Source organism: Semicossyphus pulcher, unplaced genomic scaffold (genome assembly GCF_022749685.1).
Source record: "Semicossyphus pulcher isolate SPU_LCO1_2020_fin unplaced genomic scaffold, fSemPul1.0.p SCAF_8, whole genome shotgun sequence".
In the NCBI taxonomy this organism is placed as follows: Eukaryota; Metazoa; Chordata; class Actinopteri; order Labriformes; family Labridae; genus Semicossyphus; species Semicossyphus pulcher.
The window spans coordinates 12,708,694-12,729,845 of record NW_027211759.1 but is presented as its reverse complement, the minus strand read 5'-3'; the positions used below and the strand labels follow the sequence as shown (position 1 = coordinate 12,729,845).

Genomic DNA, 21,152 nt, shown 5'->3' with positions numbered 1-21,152 from the left:
ATAATATCAGTAAATCATGAAAAGATTAGTAATCAATCCCAAATTTGTATAATGGAAGAATAATTCATGTTTAATGTTAAAGATTGATATTCATGTATTCTAATGACAAGAAACACCCTTATTCAATCTAATATGAAACCTATATACTTAATAAAAGCTGACTGTAATTGTCTGACATTATGAGTTTTACATTAAGAATAAAGATTTACCAACCTTAAGATAGACCTTGAGAAAAGAGAGAGATATGGTTCTTGAAGAGAAAGTTTCTCACGATCTTGTAGTACTGTCATTGAGTTTTGATCTCTGCCTGCCTTGTTTCTACCTTTTCCTCTCAGGGCCTTTGGTTAAACTGTCACACTTATGTTAAACTCACAAAGCTGTCTGTTTATATCAATCTAATCGCACTAAAATAGTTTATCAACTTCACAAAACATTTCAGAAGAATGGAACTGAAACTTAATTCAACACAGGAACGCATCTATGCTTAACATACGTTTAAATTCGAACAAAGATAAGGCTACATCTAGGTAGATAGAAGTGAATATAGAAATCCAAGCCTTTACACAGTTGTTATGAATAGAGAAATTGAATAAAAATATTTTAGTACCAGGCTGTAAACATATTTAATTCAGATTTTTAATACAAAACCTAATAGGGATTGAGTCACCTCTGGAGCCAGCCTCAAGAGACCATAGGAGGAACTACTGCTTTTGCTCTTCGCCTCATTTTCAGGCCTGGAGGTTTCTGCTTGGACCCTAGAAAGAAAGAAAAACCTTGGATGTTAGGCAATCATAGATGGCAATTTATTATCTAACCTACTGGGTGAGCGCTCTGCATAGACACATGGTGGCACTGTTATGTAAACTACAAAATTATATGGGAGTCTGGTGACGTTCTGGAGAGACCCATGCTCCTCAGATAGTCCTAGTCACAAAAAATGTGACAAACTGGTTGACCATGCAATATATCTCTACACTGGAAGTGGTATTTTTAAGTTTTGGCCATCAGAGAACGGCATCATGAGTACCATATAGCTTAAGAGCAAAGGTTGTAGCCTACTGTGTTGTAGGTGTGAGGCTGCCATGCCATTAACCTATGTTAGTTCAAAGAGAAATAGGATTAAAAGTCTACTTAAAGCCCAAGCTCGTGTGAGGTCAGGGCTTAGTCAGCCTGTGAAGCTTCTTGACCCACTCCACAATTTAAAGCCAAGAGGTATTGAACAGAGTATGAGGTCAGTTTTGTGTTGGATCATTCTGTATCAATACCTGAGAAACAACCATTCCTGATGGGCTAGTAGATGTCCCGTGAAACATGATGAAATAATAGTAACCACTGTATTACTGCCCCATTCAAGTGCAGGTAGGCTAACCATAGTAACACTAATTATCTGCAGTGATACATTAATGTTTGTGGAACTGTCTTATACACGGGTTAATATGGCTTCCAACAATGTTTACAAGTAGTTCCATTGTTAAATAAATGTGTTTAAAAAAAGAAAAAATAGCGTTCATCTTGTTCATTGTTTTTCTTACACTTGATTCCTGCTCCACTTTCTGACGGGACGTTGTGTGTACAACAGTGCAGTACTCGCTTGTCTCTGCACTCCTCAAAGATCTCGCGATATTTTAGAAAAAAAACGGGTGGTTTAAAAAAGGTGGTTCCCTTGCTGGACCGGGCTGACAGTAGAGAGCGGCACAGGTAGCCAGCAGCAGTGCTGAAGGCTCCCGCTGGTCTACCTAGCGACACTTCCCCTCTCTGCGTGACACTTCTGTCCTGTCTGGAGGTGCGAGTGTTTGGCGAATCCACCCTGCATCATCATACCCCGCTCAAGTCACCTTAGCGCTCGCCTACCGGTATTTTCCTTCTCCCGTCTCCGAAGATGATACCTGGCAAACGAAGAGCTGCAGTCATGTCCTTCTCAGTGGCGATATTTGGAGCGCTTTTGCTGCAGTCCGTCTCTTCCCAGAACGGTAGGAAATAAGCTGCCTTCTTATTAAAAATACATTACGATAGTCTCACATCATGGCGAAATGCGGTTTTTAAGAAGGGATGGCGCCTGCATTTCTGCAGTGGGGCATTTTTAATGAATCATTCCAAGACGTGTCTGTTATTAGGAACGCTGTCAGTCCGTCACGACTGCCTCTCCAGCAGCCAAGTCTCAGTAGATAATCCCTAAATGCTGCACTGAAAGAAACACACATTCATCGAATGAAGCAATGTTTTTTGGGGGGGCTTGTAAAACGGAGGGACAATCAATCATTAATACGCTACAATCTGTTTTCGTTGCGGGCTAAAGTGGGCCAAACAGGCCTGTGCGGTGTCCCTAAAATGTCCTTTGAAGTATTGAGCTGAATGCACGAGCCGTTCAATCAGCAAGGACAAGTTAGCTGCTCATTAGCACGGGGAATTGAAAAGGTGCGCAGGGAAATTGTGTCACACTGAAGTTCAAAATCTGCTTTCCTCAGACACAGACACACAGAATCAACATTCTGGGTCTGCTCAGGTATGTCAGGACAAGGCTCAGGAATTCAGCCTTTAGTACCCAGCAGTGCATCCTCTCCTACTGAGCGAGATAAATCCCTGCATCACTCCAGGTTTCTGTAACAGAGCATAACATGTAGCCTATATAATTAGATGTAGGACCTCAAGAAGAAGTGCGGCTCTGTAAATAGCATCAGTCCATTTTGCTGCATGCTTCTATTTTTAGAGCAGAGATGCTGCACTGGGAACCATGGCTTTAATGTCCTATTGCAACAGTGAATCTGTTAACTCTTCGTTGAGATGCACTGCACTGCAGGCTGGCATTGATTTCTCAGCACGGTTCTTCTTGTCCAAATGACCCCTCTGCTCATAAATCTCACCCCCAGCACCAGGCAGTTTAGAGCAGTGTCGACCCTGTCTCCTCTGATGTTTTTAGGTGTATATTGTAGCCTTTTGCAAGCATTATGTGAGAATGAGTGAGAATTTATTCAACCTTGGCCCTTCCCTGGAGTTGACCATGTGTAGGAATGCATTACACATCTCCTTCTATACTGCACACCCACACGTAACAGCTCTCCTTCAATCAGCGCTCCAGCAGATACACCTCAGATTGCTGGTTAAATGTAATGGCTTCTTATTACAGCGTTGGCTAGAACGATCGTATTTATTTTCTTGGTTTTCAGAGGCTCTAGAAAGGCTGGGATCATAATATAGCTACTGTGTATATTATTATTATGGTTTTAAGATCTACATTCTGCAATAAAATGTTCCTATCTGTATAAGCTGTTGTAGGCTACCAGTATATTCCTCATTATTGATCAATCCAATGATTATTTCCTCAGTTTTCTGATTAATTAATGGGTCCCCAGGGAAAACAAGGTCAATTTTTGTTAACTGACTAAAAGATTACTTTGCTAATTGTTTCAGTTCTCATTTCGAGTGCTGTTATATTTAACTAGTGAGTATAGCAGCCTATTATAATCCTAATATTTGGATTAAAATCATGTTTAGACTCGTTATTACTTCATTAAAAATAAGTGCTGAATATTTAAATAGTGAGTCTAAGTGAGTTTAAGATTAATAACAGTATATTCACTCATTGTCAAGGTCTGATTATTCTCTACTTGTACAGACTGGCGTGTATACAGTATATATGCAATATACAGTAAGCTTTCAGCTCTGATAGAATATGTTGCAGCTGTTTACATTAACTGGGACAGTGGCCAGAGCTGCCTCATAATACACTGATTTTAATGGATTCACAGAGAGATGCGGAGAAAATGTCTGCAAGGAAACACTCACGACTGTATGAGGCCATCTGTTGTCAGGTTGTGCTGTTTGATTGGCAGTTTGACTCATAAAGCAGAAATAGGCAGTGATTTAAACTCAGGCTCTGATAACATTAAAAAGTAGCAGGACAAAGGCATAAATACTTAATTTATTTTATTCTTTCTGGATTAAGAAACATATTAATCACCTTCTCAGTTCACTGAAAGCACTTAGCTGCAAGGCAGATTCTGATTGGTCCTTGCATATTCTACAGCCTTATGAAGATGATGCAATGATTTCTGTCTGTCAAAATCTGACTGTCAAAGACGCGTTTCAGCTCTTAACTTTATTGTGTTGTGTTATTTTTGTACATTTGGCCGACTAATTGATCAGCAAAAAACCAATTGCCAACTAGTTTAATAATCTGAAGCTATAATCAGCAAAGTTGGTCACAAACTCATACTCAAACTATTTGCTAGTTGCAGCTTTGCAAACGTGAATAAAGTGAATATTCGGTTTTGGATTGCTGTTCAGACTTGACAAAGACATTAGAGATGCTGCTTGCACACTGAGAAACAATGATGGGTAAATTTCATACTTTTTTTTTTAACAAAACAATTAATAGATTATTGTCAATAAGGCAATTACAAATGTATTAATACAGTACAATTTGTTGATGAGACTGTGTCGGTGTGGTTTGGTTTTATTCTGACACAAACACTCGGGTCACTTTTGCACATATTCACCAACAAAACAAACAGATTGTATGAAATGTAAAATTTGTACATGCGTAAGATAAAAACCGACAAAAAGACTGAATAAATCAGTGTGTATAATAAAATAAAGGCATAAAGGTAAAAGCAATAAATGGCATTAGAAGTTGGTCACACTTATGTCATCAAACAAGAAAAGAATTGACGGGTTTATCGACAGTATAAAAGCAATTTCACCTTTTGGTTTTAAGATACTAATAATAAGAATTTATCACAGTTAACATTGATTATTGATCATCACAATAATACAAAACTATAATATAATGTGCAGCCTTTATAGGTCTATCCACACAGACAGGAGACGCACATAACCACATACCAAAGCTAAAGTGACACCAGCTCGCCATGCGTGATGTCATTCATACATGTACAGTGCAGAGGCGTGCAGGGACGGCGCTCCTGGCTCAGCACTTATGACACATCTAGAGCATCCGAGGTGGCAGGCTCTGTCTCTCAGCACTTCCATGCTAATAGCTGAGGTGTTGGTTTTTTCACTCCTGTTATGTTATTTACTAATACTTGTCTTTACCAGTGAAGGCTGCGGTTTGTGATGTGGTTAAGTTTTTGAGATGTTGCCTGCCCCGTTTATATCAATGAGGTTAAAGGTCAAATCATCTCTAAAACGGGGCATTACAACCTTCACGGAGGTAGGATTTATTGCAGGACTGTTGCTTTGCGACTGCGTTATTTCCAGCTAAGTGTGTATGTAGGACTCTGTGATGATCTAGTTGTGGTTTATGTCCAGGAAAGAAAAAAACAAACACGTGAGTTCCTGTTTTGCGGTGATCTGTCTTCTCGCCTTCCTACTTTGCTGCCGTAGCGTGCTTCTATGGAAATGGAGGGGGTCTATCACTGTGCGCCCACACGCTCCCCTGAGACTCAGAGCTGCAGCTTCTATAAATCTCTTCTCAATCTCATGTGCTCGCCACAGTGCCTATAGACCATACTTATAACTACAACCCCTCCCTCCCTCCTCCTCCTCCTCATCCTCTCTGTGCAGCCAGGATCAATTGTTCCAGGTCATATAGGGAGACGTCTTAATCCACTGAAATCATCGGTACAATTTACTGCTTTCTGTCTTCTTTTCTGAGCTTTTTTTTTAATGTTTTCATTATACAAATAAAATGTAGTAAAAATGACAAGGTCACTTGGAGGACTTTTGGATGTGAGAGCTGTGCGAGCAAGGCACACTTTTATATGATGTCATTAATTTGACAAAACCAAGTGAGAGCAGCTCTGCGAGGACGTCCCAGAAGAATTCAATTAAAGCTTCCCCTGAATAGCAGCATAACGGCTGAGGGAGATCTGAGGTCGCCTCTCTCTCTTTCTCTGCCTTCTTACCTATAAATGGGACCGTTCCTGCCAGTTTGATGTTTAAACACACACATTTTTGTTTGACTGTTAGTTTGTAAATTAGTTTTCAGTTTCCAGCTTCTGTATTTGTTGTAGCTGAATAGTTACTCTTCTATGACAGCAAATTGAATATGTTTGTGTTTGTGGGCTCTGGCAAATTGTGATGGACATTTTGAGATATTTTATAGATCAAACAATTGAACAGTCAATCAAGAAAATTAGCAACAGATAGCTAACAGCTAGCTTTCACTTTATTTATTTATTTTACCTTTTAATCATCCTTTGTTTCATTTTAATTTGTCTGTCGGTGTTTTTTTTGTTCTTCATGTTATCTTTTTTTCTTTCCTTTTCCACTTCCCTTTTATTTTACCCTGTTATTTTCTTGCCTTTCCACCCTACACCTGTCTCCCTGACATGCTGCCGCGTTAACCCTCCATCTCCACCAGCGGGCTTTGTGAAATCACCTCTCTCTGAAACGAAGCTCACAGGTGACACCTTTGAGCTCTACTGTGACGTGGTGGGAAACCCCACCCCGGAAATCCAGTGGTGGTACTCTGAGATCAACCGAGCCGATTCTTTCAGGCAGCTGTGGGACGGCGCCCGTAAGCGCAGAGTGTCCATCAGCACGGCCTACGGCGCCAACGCCGTGAGCGTGTTGGGCGTCTCTCGTGTGGCGCTGGACGATTCTGGGACCTACGAGTGCAGAGCCAGCAACGACCCGCGACGTAACGACCTGCACCAAAATCCAGCCACTACCTGGATCCGAGCTCAGGCCACTATAGCGGTGCTGCAGAGTGAGTGGTCAGTGTAGAGGAAACACCCCCTCCCTGTTAGCACCCGAATTTAACAGCTCCTGTGTGATTCAGCCTCCCTCAGACCTGTCCAGAGGACCGATAGCTTCCTCCGTAGGTGCCATCCTCCCCTACAGACCTCGAAAAGGGAGAAAAACACCATCAAGTAGTCTGTATGTTCTTTAACCCTCTACCCTGTAGAGCCCGATCTCCTCCCGCTCTGTTTCCTCTTTATTTAATTTTTGTCCTTTCGTCTGTTTTTCTAGGTTAAGATTAATTGTGTGATAGTCTTTTACCACAACAAAACTTAATCGGTGCTCACTTTGCTGTTGACTTTCAATACTTTTTGGTTTGCATGTATTGCATTGCATTTATTCATGCAAACAAAATCAAGTGCTTTGACAATTTCCCTTCTTTTCCAATGATTTAGGGGGTCTGGGGGGAAATTTCAGCGATAAAAGCCCACTTTTGGTTGCTTCTGGCACATTTTCAAAGCAGAATTAGGCCTTTTGTACGACCCACTCTGTGCCCACCCAGTCGGTGTTCACGTTTGGATCTACTTGACAACATAGAAACAATGCTGTAGCCTGCTACTACAGGCTGTGATATGCTTAGGCTCTCTCACTTATTAATAAGAGGTTTTTGATCTGCCAATGCATCAACCGTCCCTGTATGTTGTTTATCCTTAAATCAATAAATAGCATAGCTGCCCGCTTTATTACTCTATATGTGGCTATGCTACAAATTTCAGTTGGATGGTAACCTGAATAGAAATAAAGAAGAAAAGCTAAATTCAGGCTTTATAAAGGTCATTGATTTGTTTATTAAGCCCATAAACGTCTCATGCCGCTGCCACCGATGTTTTCCGGAGTTTTCTGAAGCAGCACGTAATGACGATGGCCGCTCTCTTTGCATTAAAATCTTCTTGTCCTTAATTCTTTTGCTAAAATCTATCAAACACTGAAGTTTGCTCTCCGCCAAATGTGCTCTCTGCTCTCAGCTGAGCGCCCCGGCCTCCCTGGGGGGGGGTTTACACGGACAGACGGGCGTCTCTCATGCTCGTATTTAAGCCTAGGCGAGTGCTTCTAAAATGAACAGGAAAAGCAATACGCAGCTTGTTAGCCTTAAAAATTTTGTTGCCAATTTACGTCTTTGATATCGCGATATTACACTTTATTATCATGTAAAAAAATATACCGGTAATCTAAACGATATGATATGGCACAGCCCTAGACAGCATTTAATAGAGATTTTGTCAGTCTTTCTTTTTCCCCTCACAGTAAGGAAAGTAAAAGGTCACTCAGGTATCTGGACCAAATACCAGGTACCGACTCTGCGCTGAGTGTCCTGTATACAAATCTCCTGTTTCAGCGTGTGACTCCGATTGAGATGTTTAGTGCTGTTCGTGTGCAAACGAGATGTAGATAATCAGGATTAAGCAGAAAACAACTCTCCAATTAAGGTCTTTGTGGTTTAAATGTTAATCCATGTGAGGATTTTTCACAGGTTGAATTTAAACCACATCAAAGTAAATGTTACCGCACAGTTTCTTATAGTATTCCTCAAAGATTTAACTTATTCATCTCGAGAATGTGCCTTGACTCAGTGGCGTTCAACACCAGTATGTCGTTTATGAAAGGTGATTCTGTTGTGGCAGACACAGCTGCACATTCTTTAGAAATAAGCTTTTTTGTTTTGATTTAATTTTAGCATTAAGCACGGAAAAAACCACAAGCATTGAAAGACCTGCCTGCATTCCAGCAGTGTGAAAGGAGGATCTGCATCCTTAACGTTCTTCCATAGGAACACAGAGAGCTCCTGACAAAGCAGTGAAACTGTAGCTGTGATCTAGACCAGAGACCGGCTTAGAGAGTTTAATTTACATCCGCACTTTGGAAGTGCTTCTACTTCCACCTCCAGCTAATGATGCAGAGGATGACTTCTACTTAAGGAACGCTTCATTCCCAAAATAATTCCTCCCACTTCGCGGCTCTATTCCTGCTCTGTATTGTATAAAGTGTGTTGGCTGTGTCTCCTGTCTGAACCCTTGGTGTGTTGTTGTTTACATCTTCCCTCACCCACGAGTTCCAGCAAGCATCACTTCTGTCATTGCTGATCTGTGTCTCTCTCTCACAGAGCCGTCAATCACCGCCTCTGAACACACCACACTTCCCGTGGAAGGTGACTCTTTCATACTGCAGTGCAACCTGACCAGCGCCCACAGCGTCCACCAGGAGAGCTACTGGATGAAGAACGGAGAGGAGATCCCGGAAACGCGCGGCATAAACAAGAACACCGAGTACAAGTGAGAGTCCACGCAAAAATCTCTAGAATTTTTTTCTTATGTGTCTGTGTGTGCCAAACCCAGAGTTTAGCAGCTGGTGTGTTCATGCGAGGTGTGTTTGTGCTCTGCAGGCTGAAAAAACCGAGAGGAGACGACGCCGGAGTGTACATGTGTGTCTACACCTTCGAGCTGGCTCCTCCAGTCAACGCCACCATCGAAGTTAAATGTAGGTGCAGATTTGTGAGCTTCAAGCGTTTTTTGTCACTTTCAAGGCCCGTTAGTGAGGTCACCATTAAAAATGGCCCGAGTGGCCTTGAGCACGCGCAGCCCTGTCATGTGAGGACCTGTGATTGCAAACTGCTCAGGGGCAGTCGGCGCCCTTGACACCTCCATCCAACCAATGCCCGGCTCAGTGGTAGCAGATGGTGTCTTGTTTGTCTGATGGCAAAGGGGATTATGTCTCTACAGTAAAATCTGGTCGGCCTTTTCTGCTGTCACATGCAACGCTGTGGAGGCCATTTGGATTTTGTGACAGTTTGCTTTTATTTTATGAAACATTTCTATTCATCAAAAAAACAAGATTTAGAGCCTGGCAGATTTAAAATGTAAAGACGACATCAAAACGTATGAATTAATTGCGGAAATAGTCATTAATTGATCATGAAAATAGTCTTTTATATCGCTTCTACTTCCTGCAGCTGTTAGGTGTTAGCTTTAAGCTTCCTGATATAAAGTCTCTCTATAAAAATAATTATTGTTAATACTTTGTAATTATATTTATGTTATGATTACTGTGAAGCAGCTGATCACATGACTATACCTACATTTTTTGTATGTATTTTAACACCTGGTTTCTGTAATTTTGTTATTATATTCCAGCTGCTCCTGATATCACAGGCCACAAGCGTAGTGAGAATAAGAACGAGGGCCAGCGTGCTTTACTCTACTGCAAGTCTGTGGGCTACCCTCACCCTGTGTGGACCTGGCGCAAGTTCGACAACGGCATTTACAGGGTATGTGATGGTATTATACACTCTCTACACTTGACCCATTATAAGGTTCAGCTGTGTTTTGATTTAATTAAATACAACAGATCTGCTGCAATGTTTTTTAGATTGTAGATTGTCAATATAATGTAGTCCAGTTTAACCCCAGTGCAAACATAACCTCTGTAATAGTCATAAAAAATGCACTTCTAACATTGTCATGCAAAACTGACTTGTTGTACTTATTGTAAAGGTAGAATTTATGGCTCTACTTTAGTATTGAAACATTCTACAGATGTACCTCATATAGTTGCCACTGAGTTTTTATAGTAGCTTTAAAGATTTCTAAAAACATAAACCCTTTTGCAAAATCCGTCTGCTGTAACCGTCATCGTAATTTTTAACTATATATAGTAACTTACTATTAACGTTACTACTGCTAATGACTACACTTCAAGCTCGCTAAGCTTCAACAAGTGGCCACTAAACGATGGCAGAGACGTGTTTTGTTTTTGCGACGGAGGGGGTGGTTGGACATTTGCATAGTGGACGGGGACTATGCAGCTTAAGGTAATTAAATGTATTTTTCAGAAATAAACATTATTTCAATCATTTTATATGTATTAAAACATGACTGGAGCTGGTCTTATTTGAATGTATGTACTGTTATTTGGGCACAATGACACGTTATGATAGGACACAACATAAAGGGGCCGGGTAAAGTTGAGTTCTCTTGTACACACACAAACCTGTGTAAGATGGAAATCCACTTATCATCTACTAGCGTCCAAGCAAAGGAGAAACACTGAGCTAAACAGGTTATAATCCACTTTGGCTTAAGCTGCCAATTTTTCTAAAGCAGCGTTCTCATCTACATTTTGATACATTTACTGTGTCAAAACTCAAGAAGCAACTTCTTCATGCATGTGCTAATCATCAGCACACAACAATAACAAAGTTGGGTTTAAATAAAACCAAATAAAAGTAGAAAGAATAAAATGGAAGAAAATACCCAACTATTAGATATGAACAAAGGAGAATAAAGTAACGAAACTGGAAAACATGAATACAGGAGACCATCCATGAAGCGCTTTATTGTTACTGTGTAGTGTTTAAAACCTGACTTTAACCAAAATATAACAGCATAACAACACATTTGTGATTCATTTCTTTCTTCTCCCTCAACAGGAAATTGACAACTCAACCGGCCGCTTCTTCATCAGCAGCAGAGACAACTACACCGAGCTGCACATCGTCGAACTGGACATCGGTTTGGATCCCGGCGAGTACAGCTGCAACGCCACCAACATGATCGGCAGCCGCGAGGAGAAGTCTGTGCTGAGGGTCCGCAGCCACTTGGCCCCCTTATGGCCTCTCCTGGGGGTGCTGGCTGAGATCATCATCCTGATTGTCATCATCGTGGTTTATGAGAAGCGTAAGAAGCCGGAGGATCTACAGGACGGTGAGTCACCAACGTTTTATTATTCCACTGTTTGAAATATATCGGAGGAGAAACTGGTATTAATGTTCAGTTTTGATCTCTCCCTGTGAAGTCATCTGAAAATCCCTCTCAGTGGCAAAGTCCCCACACGATCTGTTCAGTGCGTGCTGAAGTCATTCCTTCGCCACAGACACCCAACAGGGTCACCTGACACTGTGCTGTGCCTGCATTCAATAATTCAGTCTGGTGAGGTTGACCCAACAGGCAGACACTGTTGCAGGAGGTCGCACCTTGTCAGGACAGTTTCATGCATTTAATATTCATTAGAAATACGATACTGCGGTGTTGTGGAGGTGGACAGTTTCAATTATTAACAGCTTTCCAGGGACCTTGCGCCGTCCCTTAAAGCGCGAGACGCATCATTTAGCTCTACAACCTGGGATTTTTAATACTACTGAGGACTTTATTTTCAGGAGACTAGCTGTATCATTAATAATGCATTAATGGTATTTGGGCGACCTTTTCCTTTCAAACAGAATTTTGATGTGTCACACGCTGATGAGATGCAGCGTTCAGCGAATGATTGACAGCTTAGATCTGTCAGTGACACCGCACGGCAACATGTAGTCATAACAGCTAAATCCATGATCAGAAAAAGGACTGTTGCAGATTTGAGGAGCGTTCAGGTCACCTTGAGAATCCTCACAGTCTCACAAAATGGATGTAGACTGCGTGAGTCATGCAGCAAATTCTTGCATGAAGTCTTAATAATTCATATTTCCCTTGCATTCCTATAAATTAGGTTAGCGTCGGCTGTTGAATATTTTAACAGGTTGTTGTAATATCTCCCATCACTCCCTTTCCAATCCCAAAATTGCATAACCTAAACCATGTTTGTGGTAAGTGTGAGACTCTGCATGCTTCATGAATTTCAATAAGCATTCAGCCTCGTCTTCTCACAGCTCAGCACGCACTTCTGTTTAGAAACATTAGTGTCAAGTGATGTCAGGATGTTCAGTTCATTTAAAAACACTAACGTCATATATTTGCATCAAAGTGCAGCATTTAAATGGCATGCAAGTGACTGTGAAGAATTAAAAACATTGTGTGTTGCTGAATCAGTGACGGTGACTTTATTGCCTTCAGTAGTGGGCTGATACTAACAGAGCTGCTGCTCACTAATCTCTCTGAATGAACAGCTGTTCTTTGTGAGAGCTGCTTCTCTCTGCATGACAACAGTATTCTTTTTAATTTGAATATTGCCTGCATATAATTGTACTCACTTTACCATGCATTTTTTAATGTGTTGTGCTGCATTTAACTGCATTCTGTGTGTTTTGTGAGTGACTTAATGAGATGGTGCTCCTGCAGCATGACAGCCTATGTTTGACTGTTTTAATACTTTTGTGAGGCTAAGTTTCCATCCCCATCCTGCTCATACAGAACAGCTGAAACATTAAATACATAAAGTGAACTATGTGACCATGTTATTGTTTATTCTCTCTAAAAAAAAAAAACCTATCACTTCATCTACGTGTGCAACTTTCTTGGCAATTATTTTTTTGGTGTTCATTTCTCCATATTTTCCCTTACTGCCTCAGATGACGACCCAGCAGGACCAGTGTAAGTATTAATATTTAACTTTAGTACTGTTTATCTTGCTAATGTGTGTTTTGTTGTAGTTTATCAAGATGACTCCTGTTCTGTCTGTCTGTAGAGCTCAGTGCAAAGTACCCCTCTAATCTGGTCACAGATAACTGGGAGCATAATGTGATGGAACATTTTGATAAATCACAGCAAAATTATGTCAAATTAAAGCTGTTTGGCATCTTACCATCCAAACTGTACATCTGGACATCTGAGGGTAAAAAAGGCTAACATGCAATGAGCACAGGTCACTGATTCAATAATCTATAGCAGAACCCACAGAACACAGCATTGTTAACGATTAAGAAAGAACAAACTATATAAGGCTAATTGTTATTTAATCACACATCTTTATCTGCCCTTTGGTGTATGAAAAATAGAAAATATATAGGTGCAAATTAGGAATGCACCGATGCATCGGCTGAACATCGGAATCGGCTGTATTGACCGACATCGGCCCATCGGCAAATAAGGTTGCATGCGCTGATGGCAGTGTGCATTTTATTATTTAACTGCTTTGTTAATTGTGCTGTAAATTTAGTTGTAACATAGAAGTATTTATATTTTCAGAAAGATTTATGTTAGGCTACAAAAGCACTGAAAAGTGTTTGTGATTGTAAAACAGGCGAAAGTAATGTTTCGAAAATAGATTATTTTTATCTGACAGAAGTTTAAATAAAAAGATGTGTTGGGAATTTAAAAGATCGAATTCCTCCTTTCTCAAAGAGTGTGATGAAGGCCTGAACACATTTATTTTGTTATGGCCCCTTATCCAGATGAGGGCATTAATAATTACAAAACTCACAGTTGTTGAAAAAAAACATCGGCATTGACCCTCGGCAGAATCGGTGTCGGTATCAGCCCTGATCTTCTCAATCGATGCATCCCTAGTGGGAATCTGACAACGTAAATACTGATACCGATCTAGCCATTATTGGCTAATATCATCTCAGTTATCAGCCCTGATGTATTGTGTGGCTGTAACTGTCATGCATCCTTATGTATGCAGAGATAATGAGAATTTGTTTATAAATTCATTATGACTTCAAAATGTCCTCATAGCTCCTTACAACTACTTTATAGCAAACTATCATTATAACATGTTATTTACTACTGAATGCTGGATGTGGGCCTAACTTTTAAAGGGTGAATATATTGCCTGATCTAGGTAGGGTAAATTTGTGTTAATGTAACCAGCTGTTTAGTATCCAAAAGTGCTGCAATATCTTATTATTGATTAAAGACGTATTCCACTGCTAACACTGATGACCTCATCAGGGATGAGGAGCACTAAATGTGTAAACCTAAACCAGTGGAGTGCCCCCACAAAAGTTGGCAGAGTGCAAAAAGCTGACTATTCTGATCAGCAACCAAAAGGTATTTCATAAAGATGTTAAACAGAGAGAAGGCAACATTTTTGTGTTTTTATTTGAAAAATAATTGAAGATGTGTTTAAACTAGGATGAAATTAGTTTGTCAATCATTCAACTGGTTTATTTGAGCACTTAAAAACTCATCTTTCATTGTGACCGGATCTGATTGTGTCGCTTGCTTCCTGCTTTAGGAAAACTAATTCAACCAACAACCACAAGGACAAGAACCTCCGTCAGAGGAACACAAACTGAGCAGCCCGTCTGCTGAGTAAGTATTGAATTATTAAGAGGAAGTCGTTGATAAATATTTATTACACGCCTGTGGCCACAAATTCCTCAGTGACCCACCATGTGAGATCATCATGAGAGCTGTTGTTAACAAGAATAAAAGACGACTGTCAGACTGCCTAATGAGATCAACTTTGTCTCTATTTGCAGGTTTCATTAAACATGTATTGACCACATGAAGGTAAACAAGAAGGGAATCCATACCAGTTGTTAATAGGATTTACCTGCCATTAAAAGTCTGGTTGTGGAGGAGTTAAGCGAGGCATGCCTTATGATTTAGTTGTGAGAGGGTGCGAGGTAAAGAGGTACTTAAACATTATGGAATTGTTAACATTATAACCATTGTTGCTGCATGCAGGTGTTGACGTTTATGATTTTTTCCCTCTTCTACGATGATTTAACGTTTCTACTACTTCTAAAATAATGCATGCAAGTTGTTGACCTTCTGTTTGAAGGCTGAGATGTTTTTTTTCTTTGTTTTTTGGTTGCTCTTTTCTCTCGGAGCAGCTTCATGTAGATAATCTGTGTGGAAAACCGTAAAAGAAAATGCCACCATAATCTGGTATGACAGTTGTGTATAGTTTTATCATTCTGCTGCATACCATTTTCTAAGTTTATCATTTTCTCAGACTATATTTATGACATTTAAGGGCTTTGCAATGTCCCTCTAAATTTGGTTAAGATTGACCTTACTGTATGTCTGTACTGTATGTGTAAAATCACTATACCAATGTATCAGATCACCATTATTATAAAGACTATTCATATAATATGATGCACTTAAATGTTGAGAATAATGAAAAACTGTATACTTTAGGAGATCTGTACTAATCATTCTAACATATTGTTTTATAATTATGTGTATTGTACAGCATGGCTATTATCCTATGCAATTATTATCCATATCAATATATTGAAAATCATTGCAGCTTTTGATTTCTCTGTGACAAAGCTTTAAACTAGTAGGATCACCGTAGAGCGCTGACGGCATACTGCACAGCTGCATGAATTCTCTGAGGCTGACGTGGGAGGCGGAAGAAAGACGCCCACGTCAGGACCGACACATGTGAAGCAATTGCAAGATCGCGACTCATTTTTAAGAATAAATATCTCGAAAAAGAAAAATGTGCCTCGTGAGTTTTGTTTTATTTGTATTAAGCAGCAGAGATTCAGACGATAAGCCACGGGCTGTTTCAGGGAAGGCAGGAAACTATATGTAAGTGAAGAACAGCGCCTTCTAGTGGGAGTTTGGGTGAGTTACAGCAGACGCATCATGATGGGCTTAAAATATCAGAGCAACAAGGACGAACTAACATTGATTTATAAATCTTTACCTCTCTTTCTTTACAATCTTTTTCTTTACTTAATCTTTACAAAACTCCCGCTTCAACCACTGCAACATCTGGCCTGGAGAAACCGATGGAAACAGCCTAAAGCAAACTATACTAAAACAGTCTATTCTCTAGATAAAAGAGCCATGAAGGCAGTAAAATACGACAACAATGCCCTTCAGTTCAATAATAGCAGCATATATAAGCACACAACGTTTTTGTATTCTGTGCATCTTCTGTGTTTTTTGATTTGTGAGGTCCAGATTACAAAGGAAATGTGATGCAGGTTAAATAAAGTTTCGGGTTTCAAACAACCTCAGGAGGAGTTTAGTATCTACAGTTACAACCAGATCACATGTAGTGTTTCGCAGCAAACACATATTGAAGATGCTCTGTAGCAAAAGGGATGACATAATGTAAGGTAAAACATGATGAAGAGATCTCTGCCAAGAAACGGTTTCAAAATAAATGTGTCTTGACTTTCTGCTGCTCTTGCCCCATCGCATGCAGCTGCTGCCTCTTGTTTTTTTATTGTTTCCACGCCTGCCCCTCAAACAGCCGCAGCCTGAGTCTGACAGTGGCACAGGGGGACTTTACAATTTGGCCTCAATATTTCTTAAATCCTTCCTACAGGTCAGACTGATGAGTGAACCTACAAATCATCAGCACAATGAAAAGCCATCCTGTGATTCTAGTGCAGAGGTTTTCTCTGAAAGGAGCCCAGTTTGTTGATGTAAACTGAACAATTTCCGTGTGCAAGTTGTTCGAGTATTGACACTATTTTTCTTCGTCACATGGTGCAGAATTGCCACTTTCATGGCACAGAAACACTCAGCTGATTATTAGGAACATCTAGCTCTGCATTAAATCCTACATTCATGAGGATAAATATTAGCAGCTTTTTAAAACTAATTTAAAGAGGCATTTTTTTAATTTTATAGTTCATTTAGAGGCTGTTGTTTATTACGCTGTTATGACCTCGTTAAAATGAATGAGTAGAGATTAAATGTAGTGAATGCCTTTTAGTTTAACTGCATATAATTCACAAGCACAACAAACAACAGCCTCTAAACTAACAGTGTGTTAGTTACACTGAGCCTGAACACAGTCTGTTGCTCGCTGTGTTATTCTGAGCAGCACATTCAACACATGATGTGGTAAATTGCGTCAACACAGCAGAAGGGGGCGCTGTTTCACTGTGGCTGCTGGCTGATGGCAGCATAAATAATGATGCCCATGTATCATTGTCGGGCAACATTTCAAGAAGTAACACCAGACAGAGAGTCATGAAATGTTATATTTTTTTGTACTTTTTAAAACTGGTCTTTTAATCATCTGGACCTGATTGCTTCCATGTTTCCTGGATGAAAATGTTGGTGGGAGTAAAACTGTTAAAGCAACAGTTTGTTTCTCCAGATTTCTGTGACTTTGTGAAAACTTAGAAAAAGCAAACAACTTTTAAAAGAGGTGATTTGTAGTTCTGTCAGTGTGGATTAATCTGCAGTTTAAGTAAATCTGGTTCCTAAACAGGTCAGTGGATTGCTTGTTATAACGTCAGTTTGAGTTACATTCTGACAAAGTTTTGTCTGGACACCTAAGACTATATGAGCTGGTCATTATGATACCATACTGTATATTAAAGACACACTGAGCTCAGAGGATTTTATTACAGATGTTTCACACATACATCTCACACCTGGTGATTCTCTGCATTCAGTTACATCATCAGCAAATCACACACATACACCTGAGCTCATCACATCCCCGAACATTAGACGTTAAGATAATTCATCACCTTTATATCTTTATGTATATATTGGTCACCAAGCTGGGTTATTGGGACATCTGAGCTTTTTGTGGGACATGCTCACGGTCCTCACGGTGCATCTTGTTTGCGACTTTCCTTGAGAAAAACCAAGTGTGGGCTACATTCAGACTGCAGACAAATGTGACCCAAACCCGATTTAGTGTTTTTTGCTCATATGTGACTCAGGTCTGTTTTTCATGACAGTGCGAACAGCACAAATCACATGGAATCTGATCTTTTCAAACCTGATTTGGGCCACTTTCATCTGTGCTCCTCATTCTGATACAGGTCTGTTCTGAGCTGTCATATCGGAAGTCATGCGACTTTTACGTCACTCTCTATCGACATTCGTCACAATTGTAAATATAAATATGGAAGACGGCTCAGACTCCATGTCCATGCCAACCTCTGTACTGAAGTAGCAGCCATTGCTCCACAAAAAGCCATGATTAAAAAATTGGCTCTCTTTCTACTTGTCTTTGTTATCATCTGCTTTCAAATTCGCTGGCCTCCACGGCACATCAATTTATACATGAAACCGTAAAACGCTGACTTCCATGGCAGCCATGTTTGTTTACATACGACAGCGTGCTGCACGCAGTCTTTCTTATTGTTCTTTTGCGGGTCAGCTCAGAACCGTGACCAGTTCACACTGCAATCTGATATTGGCCACATTTTAAAAATAATATGAGCAGCCAAAGAAAACAAACAGATCTGAGCAATAAATCATAACTCAATTTAGCCAAACCAACAAACGGTATATCTCAATCTAACTCAGCCTACAAGGTGTCGCTGCCTGATCTGGACTCTTCATTATCAGGAGACTGAAAACTGTTAGAGCTGAAGACGATACACGTTTGTTCTGGTTTCTGCAGGAGGATAGTTAGAGATAAAGTGCGTGAAATCTTGAGCCCTCATACATTACTGTACTTTTTAGTTTCAGGACACATTTTGGCAGGAACAATCTGTTCAGCCCTCCCCGTCATATCCGTCTTACCCCACGTGAAATCTCTGTAAAGTCTAAATCAAGTTTGCAGTGAATCACACAACAGAGCTGAAACTGGCTGCTGTCAACAACCTTTCACCAAATGAATGTTGGTCTGTGCCAGAGAGGTGTTTCATCACGTTGTGCAGGACTGAAGAACGTCTGCAGGGAATGGAAATGAATCACGGCAGACAGTGAGAGTATTAATGCACCTGCAGTAATACAGAGGACGGGGAATTATCTGTGTTTGATATTCCTAGCTCCTGTTTTGTGTTACTTGGTAATTGTACGTGCTTCTACAAATTTGCACCTGGAGGATAAATAAGTGATTTGAATTGAATTGGAGAATAGGTGTCTAATGTGTTGTAGCATAAGGTTATATCTCGGTGATTGAATGTTCAAACAAATCCACATTAACACACAGAGTATTGAGCTTTGTTTATATTGTTGGCTCAAAGGTTGATTTTAAGTTATTGGGACATAAAATTGGAAACTTTAATTTCAGGATTTATTTATCTATTTTCATTTGGACTTATGAAGCTTATATAAAAAATGTATATCACATACTCGTCAGCTTCCAATACGACCTTAAGAAGAGAGTTTTTATTGATTTAATGTCACTGAAAACACTTCGACAGCTTTTCTGTAAAACGATAAAGATATTATAAACACTTGTAAGACTTCCCTGTGTCTAGGGTAAGGAACCGCAGGGTATGTCACGATACGATACGATTCAATAGGATTCGATACGATACGATTTGATTCAATAGGATTCGATACGATACGATTTGATTCAATAGGATTCGATATGATGCGATACGATACGATACGATTTGCTACGATGCGATATGATTTGATACGATACGATTCGATTAGATATGATACGATACGATACGATACGATTTGATACGATACGATTCAATGTGATATGTTTCGATACGATACGATATGATTTGATTCAATAGGATTCGATACGATACGATTCGATTCGATTCACTGCGATGCGATACGATTTGATACGATACGATTCGATGCGATACGATTTGATACGATACAATTCGATGCGATATGATTTGATACGATACGAATCGATACGATTTGATACGATACGATTCAATGCGATATGTTTCGATACGATACGATATGATTTGATTCAATAGGATACAATTCGATACGATGCGATACGATTTGATGCGATACGATTTGATACGATACGATTCGATGCGATACGATTTGATACGATACGATTCAATGCGATATGTTTTGATACAATATGATATGATTTGATTCAATAGGATTCGATACGATACGATTCTATTCACTGCGATGCGATACGATTCGATGCGATATGATTTGATACGATACGATTTGATTCAATGGGATTCGATACGATATGTTTCGATACGATACGATTCGATTCAATAGGATTCAATTTGATACGATTCGATACCATACCATACGATACAATACGATATGCGATACGTGGCCCACGTTAACGATAATATCACAATACAGTGATTCTGTGATAACTGATATATTGCAAGACACTCATATAATGACACATCATGATATCTGATTAACTGAACAACACAATATACCCCCTAAAAGGTGAAGTGCTTAATTAATGATGATTAAAACACCAGTGTCTGATCACACTTGAAGCTGTTTGTTGGCACTTATTGTCTCCCTCCTGTCTCGATCTTTGCTTGTGTTGTACTAACTCTCACATGTACGTCGCTTTGGATAAAAGCGTCCGCTAAGTGAAATTGTACCAGTCAGGATGACGATATATTGCGATATCCCACCCCTACCTGCATCATATAGATTTTTGACGTCATGTCTGCAGATGAGGCTGCAGATATAAGCTTCATAAAAGTGTTTAGCAGTTAATTTGAACATTTCGTCACATTTTCTTCTTCACATACACGATGATGCACAAAGACCAGACTCTGTGCCATCACAGCTTTCTCTCCAAACTCTTTTACTGTCAACTCCAAGGCTGCCTCGCATCCTTGAATCCTCCTCTCCGCGTGTCCTGACGGGGCGGGGTGAGCGCGTGTGCCATCCTGGCTCCTATGGCAACCCGATAGATTAGCTCCATCAATATTCCCGTTATTAGAAAGCGGAGGGGAGGGGGGGGACTGATGGATCCGTGATGTCAGCGCACTTTGAATGCAGCAGCCTGCCGCGTGCATGTGTGTCACCACCTTGCACTGACAGAGAGCTGGGGTATTTTGGGGAGGTGGAGATGATGCTTTGTCATTGAGGAGCTCAGCAGCAGCAGCAGCAGTATTATTCTCCCACTCCGGCACGTCCGCCGCTCAGCATGCTGCATCCTGATGC

At 40.2% G+C, this 21,152-nt stretch overlaps 1 protein-coding gene across 2 annotated transcripts; it reads left to right on the top strand.

Annotated features, from left to right (window-relative positions):
- Positions 1-1,664: 1,664 nt before the first annotated feature.
- On the top strand, positions 1,665-15,793 carry LOC138613024 (neuroplastin-like). 2 transcript variants are annotated; one of them, XM_069686586.1, is made up of 8 exons: positions 1,665-1,970; positions 8,804-8,972; positions 9,083-9,177; positions 9,831-9,964; positions 11,126-11,399; positions 12,992-13,001; positions 14,590-14,666; positions 14,837-15,793. In XM_069686586.1, exons 1-7 carry the CDS (start codon positions 1,880-1,882, stop codon positions 14,648-14,650), a joined length of 834 nt encoding a protein of 277 aa, XP_069542687.1. In that variant the 5' UTR covers positions 1,665-1,879; the 3' UTR covers positions 14,651-14,666; positions 14,837-15,793. The 2 variants fall into 2 exon arrangements, with proteins under 2 accessions (XP_069542687.1, XP_069542686.1); XM_069686585.1 differs by having other exon boundaries at positions 12,980-13,001.
- Positions 15,794-21,152: the final 5,359 nt, after the last annotated feature.